At 36.3% G+C, this 15,430-nt stretch overlaps 1 protein-coding gene across 1 annotated transcript in view; it reads left to right on the top strand.

Moving 5' to 3' along the window:
- Nucleotides 1–3,015: 3,015 nt before the first annotated feature.
- LOC141435256 (uncharacterized) overlaps nucleotides 3,016–15,430 on the top strand; it is a 28,702-nt gene continuing 16,287 nt past the window's right edge. Inside the window, exons 1-2 of the mRNA XM_074097927.1 lie at nucleotides 3,016–3,237; nucleotides 4,144–4,308. Of these exons, the coding sequence (XP_073954028.1) occupies nucleotides 3,031–3,237; nucleotides 4,144–4,308 (372 nt within the window). The 5' untranslated portion in view covers nucleotides 3,016–3,030. The remainder of the gene's footprint in view (nucleotides 3,238–4,143; nucleotides 4,309–15,430) is intronic.

The raw sequence follows: 15,430 nt of genomic DNA, 5'->3' as shown, positions 1-15,430 counted from the left end.
AGTAAGTACCTAAATGCTAATTTATTTGTAGTTGAATTAATTCATTTGCATTCCTACCTAGATTTCCTCCGGCAGCTATAATAAATGACGTAACGTTTTCGAAGAATTAGATTAAAATTGCGTTTCTGCATTGTAGTAGATTTATGTAGCGGAGCGGGGTTGTATTTTTTTTAGAAAAGCTATCGTAGTTTTAAGTGTTAGCTTATGAGTGACTTTGTTGTCTATCTGTCTGTCTGTCCGTTTTGTCTGTCAAGACTCTTTTTCTCAGGACCGCATGGAGATATCAAGCTGAAATAAATATCAAACACATACCTACTCAGGTTTTGAAGTAATAAAAAAATCAAACTTCTAAGTCAACGCAATCAAAAAAGACATTAAAAAATTGGTCAAGTGCGAGTTGGACTCGTACATGAAGGGTTCCGTTAACAGTTCAGTAAAAGTTTTTCTTAAAATTCTTCTAATATAACCTTTTTTTGCTGACTGTAGGTACTTTAGTCCCCTGGTTACCAAAGTACTCGTCAAGACGAATCAAACGAGTCCAAACTCGATGCGGTCGTGTCGTTTATCACAGAGTTCCTATGGTCACCCGCTAGCTTTATCATCAGATCAACTCCATGTCATAGTAATATTACATTGTCATCGGATTTACACATGCGTGTAAAATTTCAGCTAAATCGGTTGAAGATATCCACTTCAAATTTGAGTTGAATATTCCACCCGAGCAAACATAGTTACATTACACTGCAAATAAATATAATGCTTGTAATAAGTTTTTGTTAAAAATTTCATTTTTAATACAAGCTTTTTTGGCCGAATGTACTTTTTGTTGACTGTACTTGCATTGTCATCTAAACTACATATTTGTTTGTACCAAATTTCAAGTCGGTACTATTAACTATTGAGGAGTTCCCTCCTGCAGAGACGATCCTGGCAGGACCACCATGATGTCACTACGAGATTATTGTATTGTCACGAAATTTACATAAGTATGCCAAATTTCAAGTCGATCGGACTACTGGAAGTGGGTCAAATTTAGCTTCCATGATTTGAAATCAGCTTTTAAAAATATCGCCGAAATCTAAGCACTTGTGCAAGTATTTCGAATAAAAAACAATTTCAATTCTCATCTCATCTGGTTCTGGCTGTTTGCTTCTGAAACCATTGCCCGCGGCGCGCGCGGCTCAAAAAAAATGGCTGTCAGCGCGGTTCATTCGCGGGAAATTCGGCGGACTTCGTATGTTGTGTAATTAAATAATAAGAAGCTCGACTAGTGTGGATAAATTTTAAACTGTATTATAAACCTTGTAGTGTTAAATACTTAGTATGATTTTTTAGTGTAAAAAACCATAGGTAAACATAGTGATTATTATGGTGCGGATTTGGCGAGCGCTTTATAAAAGTTGGCTTCATTGAGGTTTGTGGTTCATAAATTGCTTCATTAATTTTGCACAAAAACGAATAAACCACACAATCAGACAGTCACTATATATATATTATCGAAGCTTTTATAAAACATCATTAAAATCGCAAACTTAAAGGTAAATATTCAAACGACGTAGCTACTGAAAAAAAAACACGTTTCTTGTTTGACGACCCCCTTTAATTTGCAACTTTACGGCCACAGTAACACATAATCTGTGAAAATTTCTAGTGTCTAACTTTTACGCCCTAAGAGATAGAGCTCTGTGACAGACGGACGGACAGACAGACAGACAGACAGAAAGACAGACAGCGGAGTCTCAGTAATAGGGTCCCGTTGGCACCCTTTGGGTACGGAACCCTAAAAAGATGCTTTCATACAAATTATCATAAAAATCTATAGGGTACTTCCGGTCATACTAAAAACTTGAAATTCGGTATGAAGGTACTTAACTTATAGTACGACCAAATAAATAAGAAAAGTATGAAAATCTCAATTTTCCATGTCTATGTAAGTGCCATCTAAATCGCCCCACACTGCGTACCTTGGTACATTTTCATAGGAGAGCGGCTCTGCTGGCACTAGACTGATATTCTTAAAGATACCTAACAATAATTTGTACGGACTTACACTTGGCCGGTTATTTGTACTTACTTACAATTTCGTGTTTTTATGAATTTCTGTTGAAACTGTCTGGGCATGTGATCTAATTTAAAAACTAAGCCAAAAGAGTTTTTTTTTTTAATACGATTTTTGTATTATAAGTCAAGAGGTAAGTTGTACTAGGCACGAGGAACGTTAAGTAACAAAATCTCTATTTGAATGAAATAGAAGTTTTTTTATTACTAAGTTTTGTTTTACCTACTTACTTGGTTTTAACAAAATAACATATTTAATCGCATTCAAAATAGTCTAAACTATTGACATGAAACGTACCTACCACTCCCAATATTATTGTATGCATGCATGCAGCGCCGACAGTGATATTCGGCCAGGATATCAATGCAACGCGCATTCATTAGCTGGCTGAGATTTGATTACTTACCTAATTAGTGTATTAGTACCCATATTGATTAATTTGGGACTTAAAAACAAAATAGCTGGTAAGTACTCTTATTTAGGCATTATTTTTGGTGGCCAATTATGTATCTGTCCTTCATGTCGCACCGGGTCAAAGTATTTATTACGTTTTTGTACAAAATTTAAGAACTTAGATCCATTGTAGGCTACTACACATATATCAGCAAGTCTTTGTGTCCCTGAATACTACCGACTGGCTAGCCGAATCTTACGCAGACGCAATTGCGGGCGGGTCGGGAACGGTGACACAACGGGGTCACGCCGTTTTGTCACCAAATAAGTTTTAAATAATTTTTGATTATAAATATGTATGTTAGTCTGTAAGGTATTTATTGTATGGGCCAAGTTGCCTGAAATAAATAAATTTATATTTATTATTAAAAAGCTACAACTTTGTAAAGTTAGCTAAACCCGTTCTAATTTCGCATGTAGGTACTAAAACAGCGTGTCTAATTTCATTCGCTATCGCCGAAATTGGGTGGGTGAACTTATATCTAGAGCGGGTTCATCTTGAGTTACGGGTGGCGAGCATGGGTCAGACGGGTGCCGGGGCGCGCGCGCCGGCTCTGCGGCAGAGTGTCTCCGAGCCCCAGCTCGTCGCCATGCGTCCGCGCGCGCTGCCGGCGCTGCCCTCGCTGAACAGACTGCCTCCTGGCCTGCGAACCGCGGCTCAAGCTGTATTCATCCTTGCATTCCTCGACTTTTTAGTAGCCTTGCACTTACCACACCGTGCGCAAGTATGAACCTTTTTTATAATTTTCTTAAAAATTAAACATATCTTATCGATTTTAATATTTAATAAAAATCATAAAAACTTAAACGTTACAGTTTTCATGCATGTGTATAATTTCCCAAAAGTAATTTCATTTCCATTTTTAACTGCGTACTCTACCCTACCCGACCTACTTACTCTACCCATATAACTGACTCACTGTAATCATTCTGAAAATAAAAACAAAGCGTCGTCGTGTATCCTGTTAATCTATAAAAAGGAATTTAACGATACAAGTATTTATTTTGTGTGACTTACCGGTTTTCTTTTCCGTTCTGTACCACTACCATGAGTTTACAGTGACTGTACAATTCTCCATTCAAATACGCCGTGTCGCTTCGCTATCGAGTACGGTCACTGTAAACTCATGGTAGTGGTACTGGCTATAGGTACTTAGATCAGTCCGAAATGAAGGTCAGTAACTTGGAAATACTCTATGGCCAGCTTTGAGTGTTTCTGTTAGATATACCTACATTCTATTGTCACCAAAATTAAATCCTTACTTTATAGGTCACCTAAACACAAGTACTTAATTATCGAAATGATAATTTCAAATTCAAATTCATTTATTTACTTGAGAAGCGGTACTAGAGTACCTAGGATTTTTACCATTAGAAGTTCTTCAGACCAAGTCGACGTGCGGTGTGAGTTAAATCAACTACATCAAAAAAACTTTACAAGTTAAATAAAAGCTCGTAAAATTACAAAAATGTGACCTACATAATTATGCAGATTGTATGATAATACAAGTTTAGTATAGTATACTACCTATATTAAAAGTCAATGAACTATAAAAGAGAGCATGAAAAAGTAGGCGCATCATTAATTCAATATAGTAAAATTTGTTTTAACGTTATTATTAATATTTCAGATTGGAATCGCGTGTCAGGAGCCAAAATCCCAGCTGTGTATGGTATGGCCTCGTAATAATGCAGACACTACGGAAGCAGCTCAAAAACTGCACAGGGTACCACCACAGTATGTGTGCGGTCTTAGCGACTTGAAAGCGATGCAATCAAACCAGAATGAAATACTGGTAAGGAGTTTCGGCTTTAAGTTTTCACTCTTTATCTGCCTCTTATTTTTATGATTTAACAAAAGAATGCTATGCGAAATAAATGCTAATTAAACGGCTTACACTAGCGCTTTTCTCAAGAACGTATCTGTTCTATATTTTGTAATATTTAATGTCGAGGCCACCTAGGAAATCAAATTTTTGACGTTTTTTCACTAAACGTATAATAAGACACTAAGTTATCACACCGTCATAACACATACGGATTATGGTTATATGTATAGTCACAAAATTCTGTGCTGATCTATCGTGTAGGTACCATCAGCCAAATAAGTGGTCTACCAATTTTTAAACAAGTTCCTATCAAATGAATATGTCACTAAAGTCGAACTTTCAAGTTGACAGACACGTCTATTGGAATTATTGTTTTATAACATGCAAACGATTATCTTTTAGGGTAGTAGACCACATATTTGGCTTATGGTACCATTTCTAACTGCAATAATAAATGAAGAGTTAAGTTTTGTCGACTGAGAACTAAGCAAATTATTTTCAATCGATTTTGGTTTAGTTCCCATCGTGTTTTTAACTTATTTGCTACTAGCTATGTAAACCTTAGACATGACACCTACTAACGTTAACGTGGGACGACGCTATCGTAAATGTTTTGCACTCTCACACGTAGGAGTAGGTAGAACTTTATTAGTTAGTCTTAAGACTCTGTTGTTACTCGATAGGGTGAGGTAGAATAGTACATGTGCATTAAGGGGCGTAAGAAGGGGATTACTAACGAGTCTTTTAAAGACTCGCATTTGTAATGAAAAAAATGCAACAAATGAAATTATTTTGTATCTAAACACTTCACAGCTTGGCAAAAGAAAGACGCTAAGAAAACAACTGAATAAAATAATGGCTACCCGCTAATACAGGGGGCTACAACCAAATTCGAAAATCGAAGTTCGTATCGTACCGTCCCTTTCACTCTCGTTTTAACTAAAATTTGCGTCAGCAAAACGATACGAACTTCTATCTTCGAAAGAAGAAAACTTAAATCGGTTGAAAATTGGTTTTAAAATTATTTAAAAAAAAAGCTATATACCTGTCTCTTTCTCAAGCGCATTTCTCTATGCAGCAAGTATGGCGCTACTTGCGTGTGACGTAACATGCAAGTGTGTCTTTCTCTGACTAATCTTAAATTTCAAACCTTTCTAACTTTGTTATTTGTAAAGGTCCTGCTTAAAAATTGTTTCTCTCTTCGATAACAGGCGTTGTGAAGTTTTAATTTATAAAACATTTAAAAATAGTCAAATACCGTCTTAACACGGCAAGTTATTACTAAAGCTTGTCAAAATAAACATCTACTTTTAGAAGTTACAGAACTATAATCTATCTTTACTTTAATGCACTAATACTTGTAACTTTGTTCGATTTTTTTTTGTACATAGCGAGTACTTATTTTATTAGTTTAAGGGATTAGCCCCTAAAACGAATAGAATGCTAGCTACACTATCCCTGATGAATATAGGCCTTTATCCCGGGAAAACGTCAATTTCGTTATTCGTTGCATTGCTTTATAAATTTATTCGTTGCATAAATTTCGTGCATCCGGATCCGCGAACACTAATACTCGTAACGAAGTGTAGTGACACTAACGGTCACTATTTCACGATATCGTCACGACCATTATTGTGCAGATATCTCTAATGACTTTTATTGTGACGACGTAAACTTAGAGGCGACTTATCTTAACTTGCGACCTAAATTTCGTGATAGATGTTGTTACCTACATTTAGTTCACTTATCAGGCAATGATAATGTTTCTGGCGGTTATATTTCAAATGTATGATAACAAAGTTTTGAGAGCTAAATAAGTACATAACCTACATACTAAGTTCAGTTTTGGCATGAAATTATAAGGAATATAAAAAACTAATAGGTAATAATGAAGTTATTAGGTAAGAACAAGTTTGGGAAAAATAGCGCCATGAATTTATTTATGAATGGGATAATTTTATTTTATAAAATTTCTACAAATTCTAGGTGATGAATTGCAAACTTAAGTCGGCACCGAGCTGATAGCGCTAATCAATTTTAGCCATTCAATGTACTAGTGAATAGGGATAGGTAGGGGGAAGCGCGGCGGCTCATGATAGGTTCATTACGTATAGAACGCGTGCGTTTTTAGGTCTTTTCTTCGGATATAATGTCTTAAACTTCCGTGATTTTTACCTAGACTTTTACGGGTCACGAGTAGACTGAGGTCACAATAGTCTACTTGTGACCACGGCCACTATAATGTTGCTGAAACGTCGAGGTAAATATTACTCGTGTGTGTTAGCGTGTGATAAGTCCTGTGCGTGGTATTTTCTTCGGATTACTAAAACAAATACATATTTTAAAAATGTAACATACGTGACATAAAACATCTAGTTTTCTTGTCATTCACTCATAATATATATAAGGACACTCAGACACCCAAAAACTATTTTTTCATTTTAAGTTACTTGGTTGCATTTATTTTCTAATACCTTCATTATTTAAAAATATATAAGTAATATTGTAATTTTGAGCAGAAGGTAGTTTTTTTCCTCGCATTCAAAGTGAAAGTAGAGTGTTTAACGCGAGACAAGTAACCATGACACTCGAACTATAGTCACCTTCGCTCTGCTCGGGTGGTTATACATCTGGTCTCATTATGGCTTTTTTTAGGTCCCTTGTTAAACAATCTACTATTAATTAGCGCATGTCGCATTTGTAACTTTTAGACTAGACACTATAAAAGAGGGATACAAAAACTCGAACACAACCTGATTTAAAACATAGGTAGTGTAAACAAATTAAACAATCGATTCTCATATTCTCGATTCTGAGCAAACTACTTTCAGGTTTTTAGTTATTTATCATCATTCATCACATTACACTCCGTGAGCTGTTAAAAAACCTTCGGATTTTAGAAGCATGCTTCGGGTATTGACGATGACACGCGATCGTGATATGCGGTTCTGTTCTGTTACTTGCAAAACTTTACCGTAAAAAGTTATGTAAAGAATAACCATAAGTACAAAACAAACCTTTTCATCATACTTGCTCGTAAACAGTGTCGAAACATGCAGACTGACTTGGTTGCAACCCCCCAAATAAAACCCTCGATCTTAATGTGCTTGTCATGAAACCCGTGGTCGGTAAATGAGTCATTGCCCGTACAAATTTTCTTGTCATGAAGCCCAAGGTCGAATGAGTCAATGTGCGTGTACTGATACTGCTGCGCGCGCTGCTGCTGCAGGCCCACCTGCACACGCACGTCAGGCGCGTGCTGCGGAAGGGGGAGGGCGGCGCTGCCAAGAGCGCAGCCTAAGGTATCGCCAATATTTGGAACATTTTTTTTATTTTAGAAATATAAAAATTTACCCGCAAATGTGATGAAAAACATTCTTCGACTTCGGGCTTCTAATTGACTCTCGTTCGTAATTCCTTATTTACTGCCCTTAAGACACAATGTACTATACTGTAATAATATTACGCTTATTTATCTTTTTCTAATTTTAATACAATATGACTCTTTGTCATGATACAAATAAAACAAAATCAGCATTTTCGAATTCTTCCATCGTTAATTTAAAATGAGAACATCCCGCCTTAACACACTACTTTTATTTAGAAGTATACAGCGTGTATTTTTGATACTACCTCAAACTTTAAGGGCAGTTAGTGAAGGCCCTAATAATCAAATTTTATTATGTTTTAATAAAAAATTAGACTTATTATTTTCCTTACAAAATTAATTAGCACACAATGTATCACTACGCGATACTACTTTGTTTTTATTCAAAACGTCGCACTTTTTGACGTGACAGCTGTCACAGAATGCTTCTTCTTCTTCTTCTTCTTAACAGGGTAATTACATTCCCTGAATATGACAACCGGTACTCGTGTTGAGAAACCATTTTTGCCAGCGTCGTGTTATTCGTATCCTATAAAATTATTGTACGCATTACATTGCTGCTCGATAATATTTCAAAAATTAATTACGCTCTGGTAGTTAACTCTAAATTAACAATTTGTTTTGATATCGGTTCACAGCACTTAAATCTTAGTCTGGTTACAGTTTGAGGTAGTATGAAAAATACACGCTCTACAATAGAGCTGTTGTTATACTGTATCTACTTCTCTTGGGTATGTCAAATAATTGTTTTGGTCTGCTTTCGTTTAATATTTTTTAATGTACTTTGCAAAATCCCCGTTGCCTGTATAACTCGGTCTTGAACCTTATTAATTTACGATCAATAATAAAGAATAATTTTCTTAAAACTTTCAGCTTCTTAACAAAATATTTATACAGGTATATTATAAACAATTTCCCGTGATTGGCTATTTACAGAAATACCCTGTTTAAGTTGACTCGCCATGGAAATAAATTTCCAAAAAATAACATACTAAATAAATATGTAAGTGGTGGTTTGAACTGCTCTATATCAATCAATGAAAACAAAACGAGTGCACTCTTCGCGCGATGGATTGCTACTAAGTCAAAAAGACAATTGTCATTTTCTACTAACGAATACTTCTGATTTCCCCCGAAACCCGAAGGTTTTTCTAATAGCTTACGGATTGTATGTATTTTAAACTTGCTTTTATTCGCGGCTTCGCTCGCGTGGAACATAAGGTCTAGCACTTAAATTGCAGCAACGTAAAAATTCTCTTGAAATTCATAAAAAATATACAATAATCTTTCTTTTATGTTGTATACCTACCAGGTGTAATGCTTTTGGTTCGTGTAGCCAGGCAATTCTTCCGTAAATATAACATATTTGCGCGGTTTAATGGACTGTATTAAGGTTGGCCTAAAACACTCTGTAGTTTTACCTATAAAGGCGGATGGAAATATTTATGGTTGAAAAGCTGGTATTCACTCACCCTTAACTCCAGAAGCACTTGATGATGCTATTGCTGCGGTCTTGTATAGCTCTAAATCTTCCGGTGGGTTTTAAAATAATTAAATATATGCTGCGAAAAATACGTAGAGCGAAGCGCTGCTGTCGTAGTTGACAGACGACTCTTTTTCCTTTTTTACTCTATATGTTTTGTCATAGAGCAGGACGTGCGCGGAGGTTGGATGGATGGCGAAATACTTCCCATTTCAAATCAAAATACTCCATCCAACTTTATAGGCTCAAACATTCCCCCCGCCTAGAAGGACAAAGATCTCTTTGTTCTTCTAAATAAACAAAGAGTATGAAAGGAATGAAAATAAAAATTAACTTGAAATTATGCCACAAGAAACATAGTGGCACGAAAGAAAATAAAATATAACTTATTGCAATGGTAAAGGAGAAACCTTTACCACGGGTCTTTGATAGACACCAGAATTTGTGCGTACAGACACAACGCGGATAACTCCATCTTTGCCTGAAAAGACGTCTTCAATTACACCTAACGGCCATTTAAGGGGAGTATTATCAATATTCAAAAGACAATTGTGTTTTTAATCGCGGGATAAAATGCGGTAAGTATTCCATTATAGTTTAATCGAGGGCATATGTAAATGGTCAAGAAACTTAATTTCACTAAGTCCACAAACTTAACACATCAACATTGTGCAATGTATTTATTAGACCTAATGCTGACAACATGATAGCGTTAAAGCGGTTGGTTGTGATAAATTAACATGTAAATCAAAGGATGCGAATAAGTAACAACAAATTATGTTATGTATTAATTTGAAATTATAGATTAAAATAAAGTAAAACAGTGAGGAAGTATCAATATAACAACTGTTAACAGATTACATGAATTATTGAAAGTAAGCAAGCGGAAAAAGCGGGAGCTCAATTTGAACTAAAAACAATGTGCACGAATATGCTATGAAAATTGCAAATCCCAATTCAGTTTCAATAACCAGAGTGAATAAAATTATTGTTGTTGCGATAATTACCAAAAAACAGAGTCTAACAAGTGTAGATAAAGTTGTATGTTTTGTTGCAACGTTTTGCGAGTCTAAATTTACAATTAGGAAGAATTGGTCTGCAACTGAACACCAACGTAAGACATAGATTTTAAAATCAGTATCATCAGCGACGTCTCCAACAGCGGAAAAGCGATTTTCTTCTGGTAAATGCTCAAGTAAAGAACGCGAGTTGCTTGAGAATTTAAATAATTCTAAGTTGGCAATTGAGAAAAGAGCAATCAAATCGCGCGAAAGCTCAATAGCGGTAGATTCATCTCTAACAGATGTTCCTGATTCGTCTGTATATAAATTGCGAGAAGCAGCTGATACAGCGGCGGGAAAAGACGGACCTTCATCTAGTAAAAGTTGCTTGACCTTGCGCATTGCAAGATAAGGACTGCATTGAAGTCTAAAACAAACGCGGTTAAATTCGTAAATTTGCGGTTCACTCTCATTAGAAAAGCGGTATATCATTCGAAGATAGCGGTGAAACTCGGGAGAAACCAAGATTCTTAAGTACATTTGACGTATGTCAGCGGTTATGGCAATTGGAAATAAGCGAAAATCGAAGATAATCGCGAGTAAATCTGATTGCAGGTTTGGTCCAGTATACAGACAATCATTTAATGATATGTCAGTAGAAGTAGAGGCACTAGCATCTAGAACAATGCGTACTTTAGTTGTCAGTCTGTCTTCCTTAATAACAGGATGATGCGGTATAATATAAGCACTGGGATTACTTTCCAAGTCCTTCACTAAAGATATGTACTCTTTTTGTAAATAATCGCGGATGATTTCATCATATTGTTGATGAATAACATTATTTTGTTTAAATCTCCTTTCTAAAGATTTATATCTACGCATCGCAGTAGGTAATGAATCGCCCAAATCACATGGATCGCGGCAAAACGGCAGAGGAACAACATAACGGCCAAGATCATCCCTAGTAGTCTGTTGTGAATAAATCTGTTCACACGCCTTATCGTCAGCGGACAGATGTTTGCGGGTGGGAACCTCCTCAATCTCCCAAAATTTTGATAAAAGAGTATCAACTTTGTCAGTCGCGGTAAAGAAAGTCTGTACAGCCGATGACTGAACACTTTTAGTATAAGCGGAACCAGAAATGACATATCCAAAAACAGTTTCGATTGCATCGGGTAAACCAGGTGGGCCAATAATGCGATTATTTTTCATGATACACTTGACGAAATCTTCAGCACCCAGCAGTAAGTCGATTTTACCCGGCATGTACCAATGACTGTCACTAAACGGAATATCTTTCAAATAATCTAAGCATGCGGTATTTATTTCACAAGCAGGCAAATTACCAGATATTTTGTCAATAACCAACGCTTGCAAGTCAAACGAAAACGAGTCATCAAATCGTGAGAACAGCGTTAGGTTCGATGTTCCTTTTATGGACTGGGAACTTTCTCCTATACCGTGTACTGAAATATTTTTATCATCAGGCGATAGTTTTAACCCTAATGTCCGTAAACAACGTGAGGTGATAAAGTGATTCTGAGAGCCCATGTCGACCAGGACTCTTATATCGCGGCGATTGCCAAAGGCGTCTAAAACCTGAACAATTGCAGTTCCTAATAACACTGTCTTGAACGAATCTTGATTGCTAGTAGCAGTGCCTGAGAAACCTACATCACTATTGTTAGTGCGTGTACAGTCAGAAGAAGCGGCTGCGGGGGCGTACGGAACCGAAGACGGCGACGCGGCGGCGTGCGGGCGCGCTGGCGGCGCGGCGGCGGCGGTTGCGGGAGAAGACGCGGGTTGATTAACAGGGAGCGGCGCGGGAGGTCGAAACTGACCTTTATTGGCATTATAAGAATGTCCATAATCTTTAAAATTAGAATCACCCTGCTTAGATGCGTTAGGATGATCTAAAGCGTTGCGGCATAATTGGCTATGGTGGGCCTTGTGGCAATACTTGCATGTGGTGTTCGACTTGCATGTAGAAAGTGTATGACGGACACTTAAACAATTCACACAACCGTTGCACTTTTTAATTACATTATACTTTTCAATCGGTGTCAGTCTGAGAAAAGGTTCGCATTGATATAAATTGGCGTGCTTGTTACTGTTGCAGTAACTGCAAACGCGAATAGGATTTTCATTGTTATTTACAAGAAAAGTTTGCATTTTATTCTGCACAAAATGAGTGCGGGGCGCGGGGGACGGCTGGTTGCGCTGAGCGTGGTTGCCGGCGTGCGGATGCGACGGTGACGCGACTGCAGTAGTGCGTTGTATTATTTTAGTTTGATCGCGGATAAATTTAACGAAATCGTCGTATTTCGGAAACTTTTCATTATCTTTAAGAGACATTTCAAAGGCCTTGGAAGTTTCACTATCTAACTTTCTCAGTGCCAAATGTACAAATATGAAGTCAGACATTTCTTTGATATTCAGCTGACGTAAAGCAGCAACTGACGTTGAAAACTGATCAATGTAACTTTCTAAATTTGCTGCGTTTGCTTTACCAGCACTCAAAGGTTTCAAGTTTAGAATGTTTTCCAAATAGGAAATAGCGATAGCGCGTTTGTCTTCATATTTGTCGACTAAGGTTTCATACAACACCCTGTAGTTATCAGGGGTAGGCGCAATGCCTACGCAAATGGACTGAGCCTTGCCTTTCAATTTTGAAATCAAATAATGAATGCGCTCTGCGTTTCCTAACGCGGGGTTGTTGTGTACAATCGTGCGAAATGACTCTATAAACAAAGGAAACTTTTGTATGTCCCCGTCAAAGTCAGGAATATCAATGCGCGGTAACTTGAAAGCGGGCGCCGCACTTGCTGCTGCACTAGCGGCGTTATCGTCTGAATCGCTTAACTTCTTAAATACAGATTTAATTGCATAGAACATGTCATCAAACTCCCACAATAATTCAAATTTGGGTTCATACTTTGGATCCAAATCCAAATGACACGCATGAATCGAATCATTAAGTTCAACAAATTCATCACGCAAATGTTGAATGTTTGCAGCTTGCATTAAAAACAAAGCAATTTTATCACGTTTCGTCTTGGGAATAGAATCGTAAATGCTTTGAATACGTTTAAAATACGAATCACGTTTGCTTGACAAAAGTGAAATTTTGTTTTCCATTTTTATTCAAAAAATCGAACACAATGTTACAAATTCGAACACAGAATGGAACACAACAACGCTACTAAATTAAAAAGTTTATAATTTGACTAATATGTTGCGGGCAGAAAGAACAAACATGACATGGCCATAGGTGTAAGCGAGACGGAATATAATATGTCGCGCACTGCGAACTTTTACTCGTAGTCGTATTACAATGACGTATCCGTAAGCACAATTTCAAAGCGGTTTATTTTGAAATATTAAATGAATGAAATTGAAAATATGGAATGCGGGAAAATATTTAAGTAGTATGCGGGGATATTAATATGCGGTAGAACCCAAGCCTCAGTGGCTTATAGGTATAAAATGGAGTTAAAGGGAATAATTACATAAATTATGGCGGATGACAATTTTGAAATAAGTCCGAAAATTAGGAAAATCAACTAAGATTGCGGCTCGAAGGCCAAAAATATTTGCGCGGTTTAATGGACTGTATCAAGGTTGGCCTAAAACACTCTGTAGTTTTACCTATAAAGGCGGATGGAAATATTTAAGGTTGAAAAGCTGGTATTCACTCACCCTTAACTCCAGAAGCACTTGATGATGCTATTGCTGCGGTCTTGTATAGCTCTAAATCTTCCGGTGGGTTTTAAAATAATTAAATATATGCTGCGAAAAATACGTAGAGCGAAGCGCTGCTGTCGTAGTTGACAGACGACTCTTTTTCCTTTTTTACTCTATATGTCATAGAGCAAGACGTGCGCGGAGGTTGGATGGATTGCGAAATACTTCCCATTTCAAATCAAAATACTCCATCCAACTTTATAGGCTCAAACATAACAGATATCAGAAAATTTAAAACTGATATCTAAAGTACATTACCCAATGAGTAAAATCACATCAATAACTCAAAAAAAAAACAGAAATATCCCAAATATTAACGTAAAACCCTCCCATACATTTAGTACGCTGTTAGTTGAAAAGCTTTAAATCTACTACTAATTTCATTGAAGTGATGTTTACAAAAACAACATAACTATACTAGATATGATTTTACAGGAAACGAAAAAAACTAAATGTCTTTTTACATACAAGTTATTAGAGATAAAAAAAGTGATTTTAGTAAGTGGCCAATAGTTCAGAAATATACCATTATAAATTTCAAAGACCAGTATTTATGAATTATTAAAAAAAAATGTAAAATAGGTTCGGCACTTATGCAGTTTTTGTAAAATTTTGTTAGTTATGTTCTTTTTGTACGAAAATAAAACAAAGTTGTCTAGGAATTGTCTTCTTATTCTAAGAAATACAGGCTTATTTTACTTCATTATAAGAACTTTTTTAATCCTCACATCCGCTGCTATTGTCATCGTTACCTATGTAGTTATTTAGTTTTTGTAAAATGGGTATATTTTAAGGTAACAATTTTGGAAAATGGGTCATTTTTGGATAAAATTATTTGCACTACTTGTAGCTCCTTAGACGAACACCATAACTAAAATCCGACAAAAATGTTAGCTATGTTGTTTTTGTAAACATCACTTCAATTAATGAACTACTTTAATTTTAAAAAGTTATTATTGTGCTTTTACTTACCCAATGAGCAGAGCTTGTTTAACCTCCTGGGGTTCAAAGTGATAATACTAGTACATATTGTTATATATTTTGAAAAAGGAATAAAGTGTCATTTTCTCTGTATCATTCAAATTTTCAAAAAAACAAATTCAACTTTATCTGAGACATTATGTTTTAAATTTCGATGTCATATTTTGTTGTATGGTGGGTCACAGGAGGCTATAAATAAGCTAAGATGACGCGTGCCTTACTCAACAAAATCAAGTAAGACAGCGAATCTTACAATAACCGCCGGAGTCTAACGGCGATTTAGTTCCCCGTTAGACTCGGGCGGTTATTGTAAAAATTTGCTGTCTAATTAGTCATAATGAACTGATTTAGTTGAGTGAGGCACGCGTCATCTTAGCTTAGACAAGCTCTAACGTACTTTCGATATCAGTTTAAAGTTTTCTGATATCTGTTATATTTACAGAATAATCGCCTGGCTACACTTAACGATTCCAGCCTGTATATGAAGTTAAG

This window comes from Choristoneura fumiferana, chromosome Z (genome assembly GCF_025370935.1).
Source record: "Choristoneura fumiferana chromosome Z, NRCan_CFum_1, whole genome shotgun sequence".
NCBI classification, from domain to species: Eukaryota; Metazoa; Arthropoda; class Insecta; order Lepidoptera; family Tortricidae; genus Choristoneura; species Choristoneura fumiferana.
This window is presented reverse-complemented; position numbering and strand designations above follow the sequence as displayed.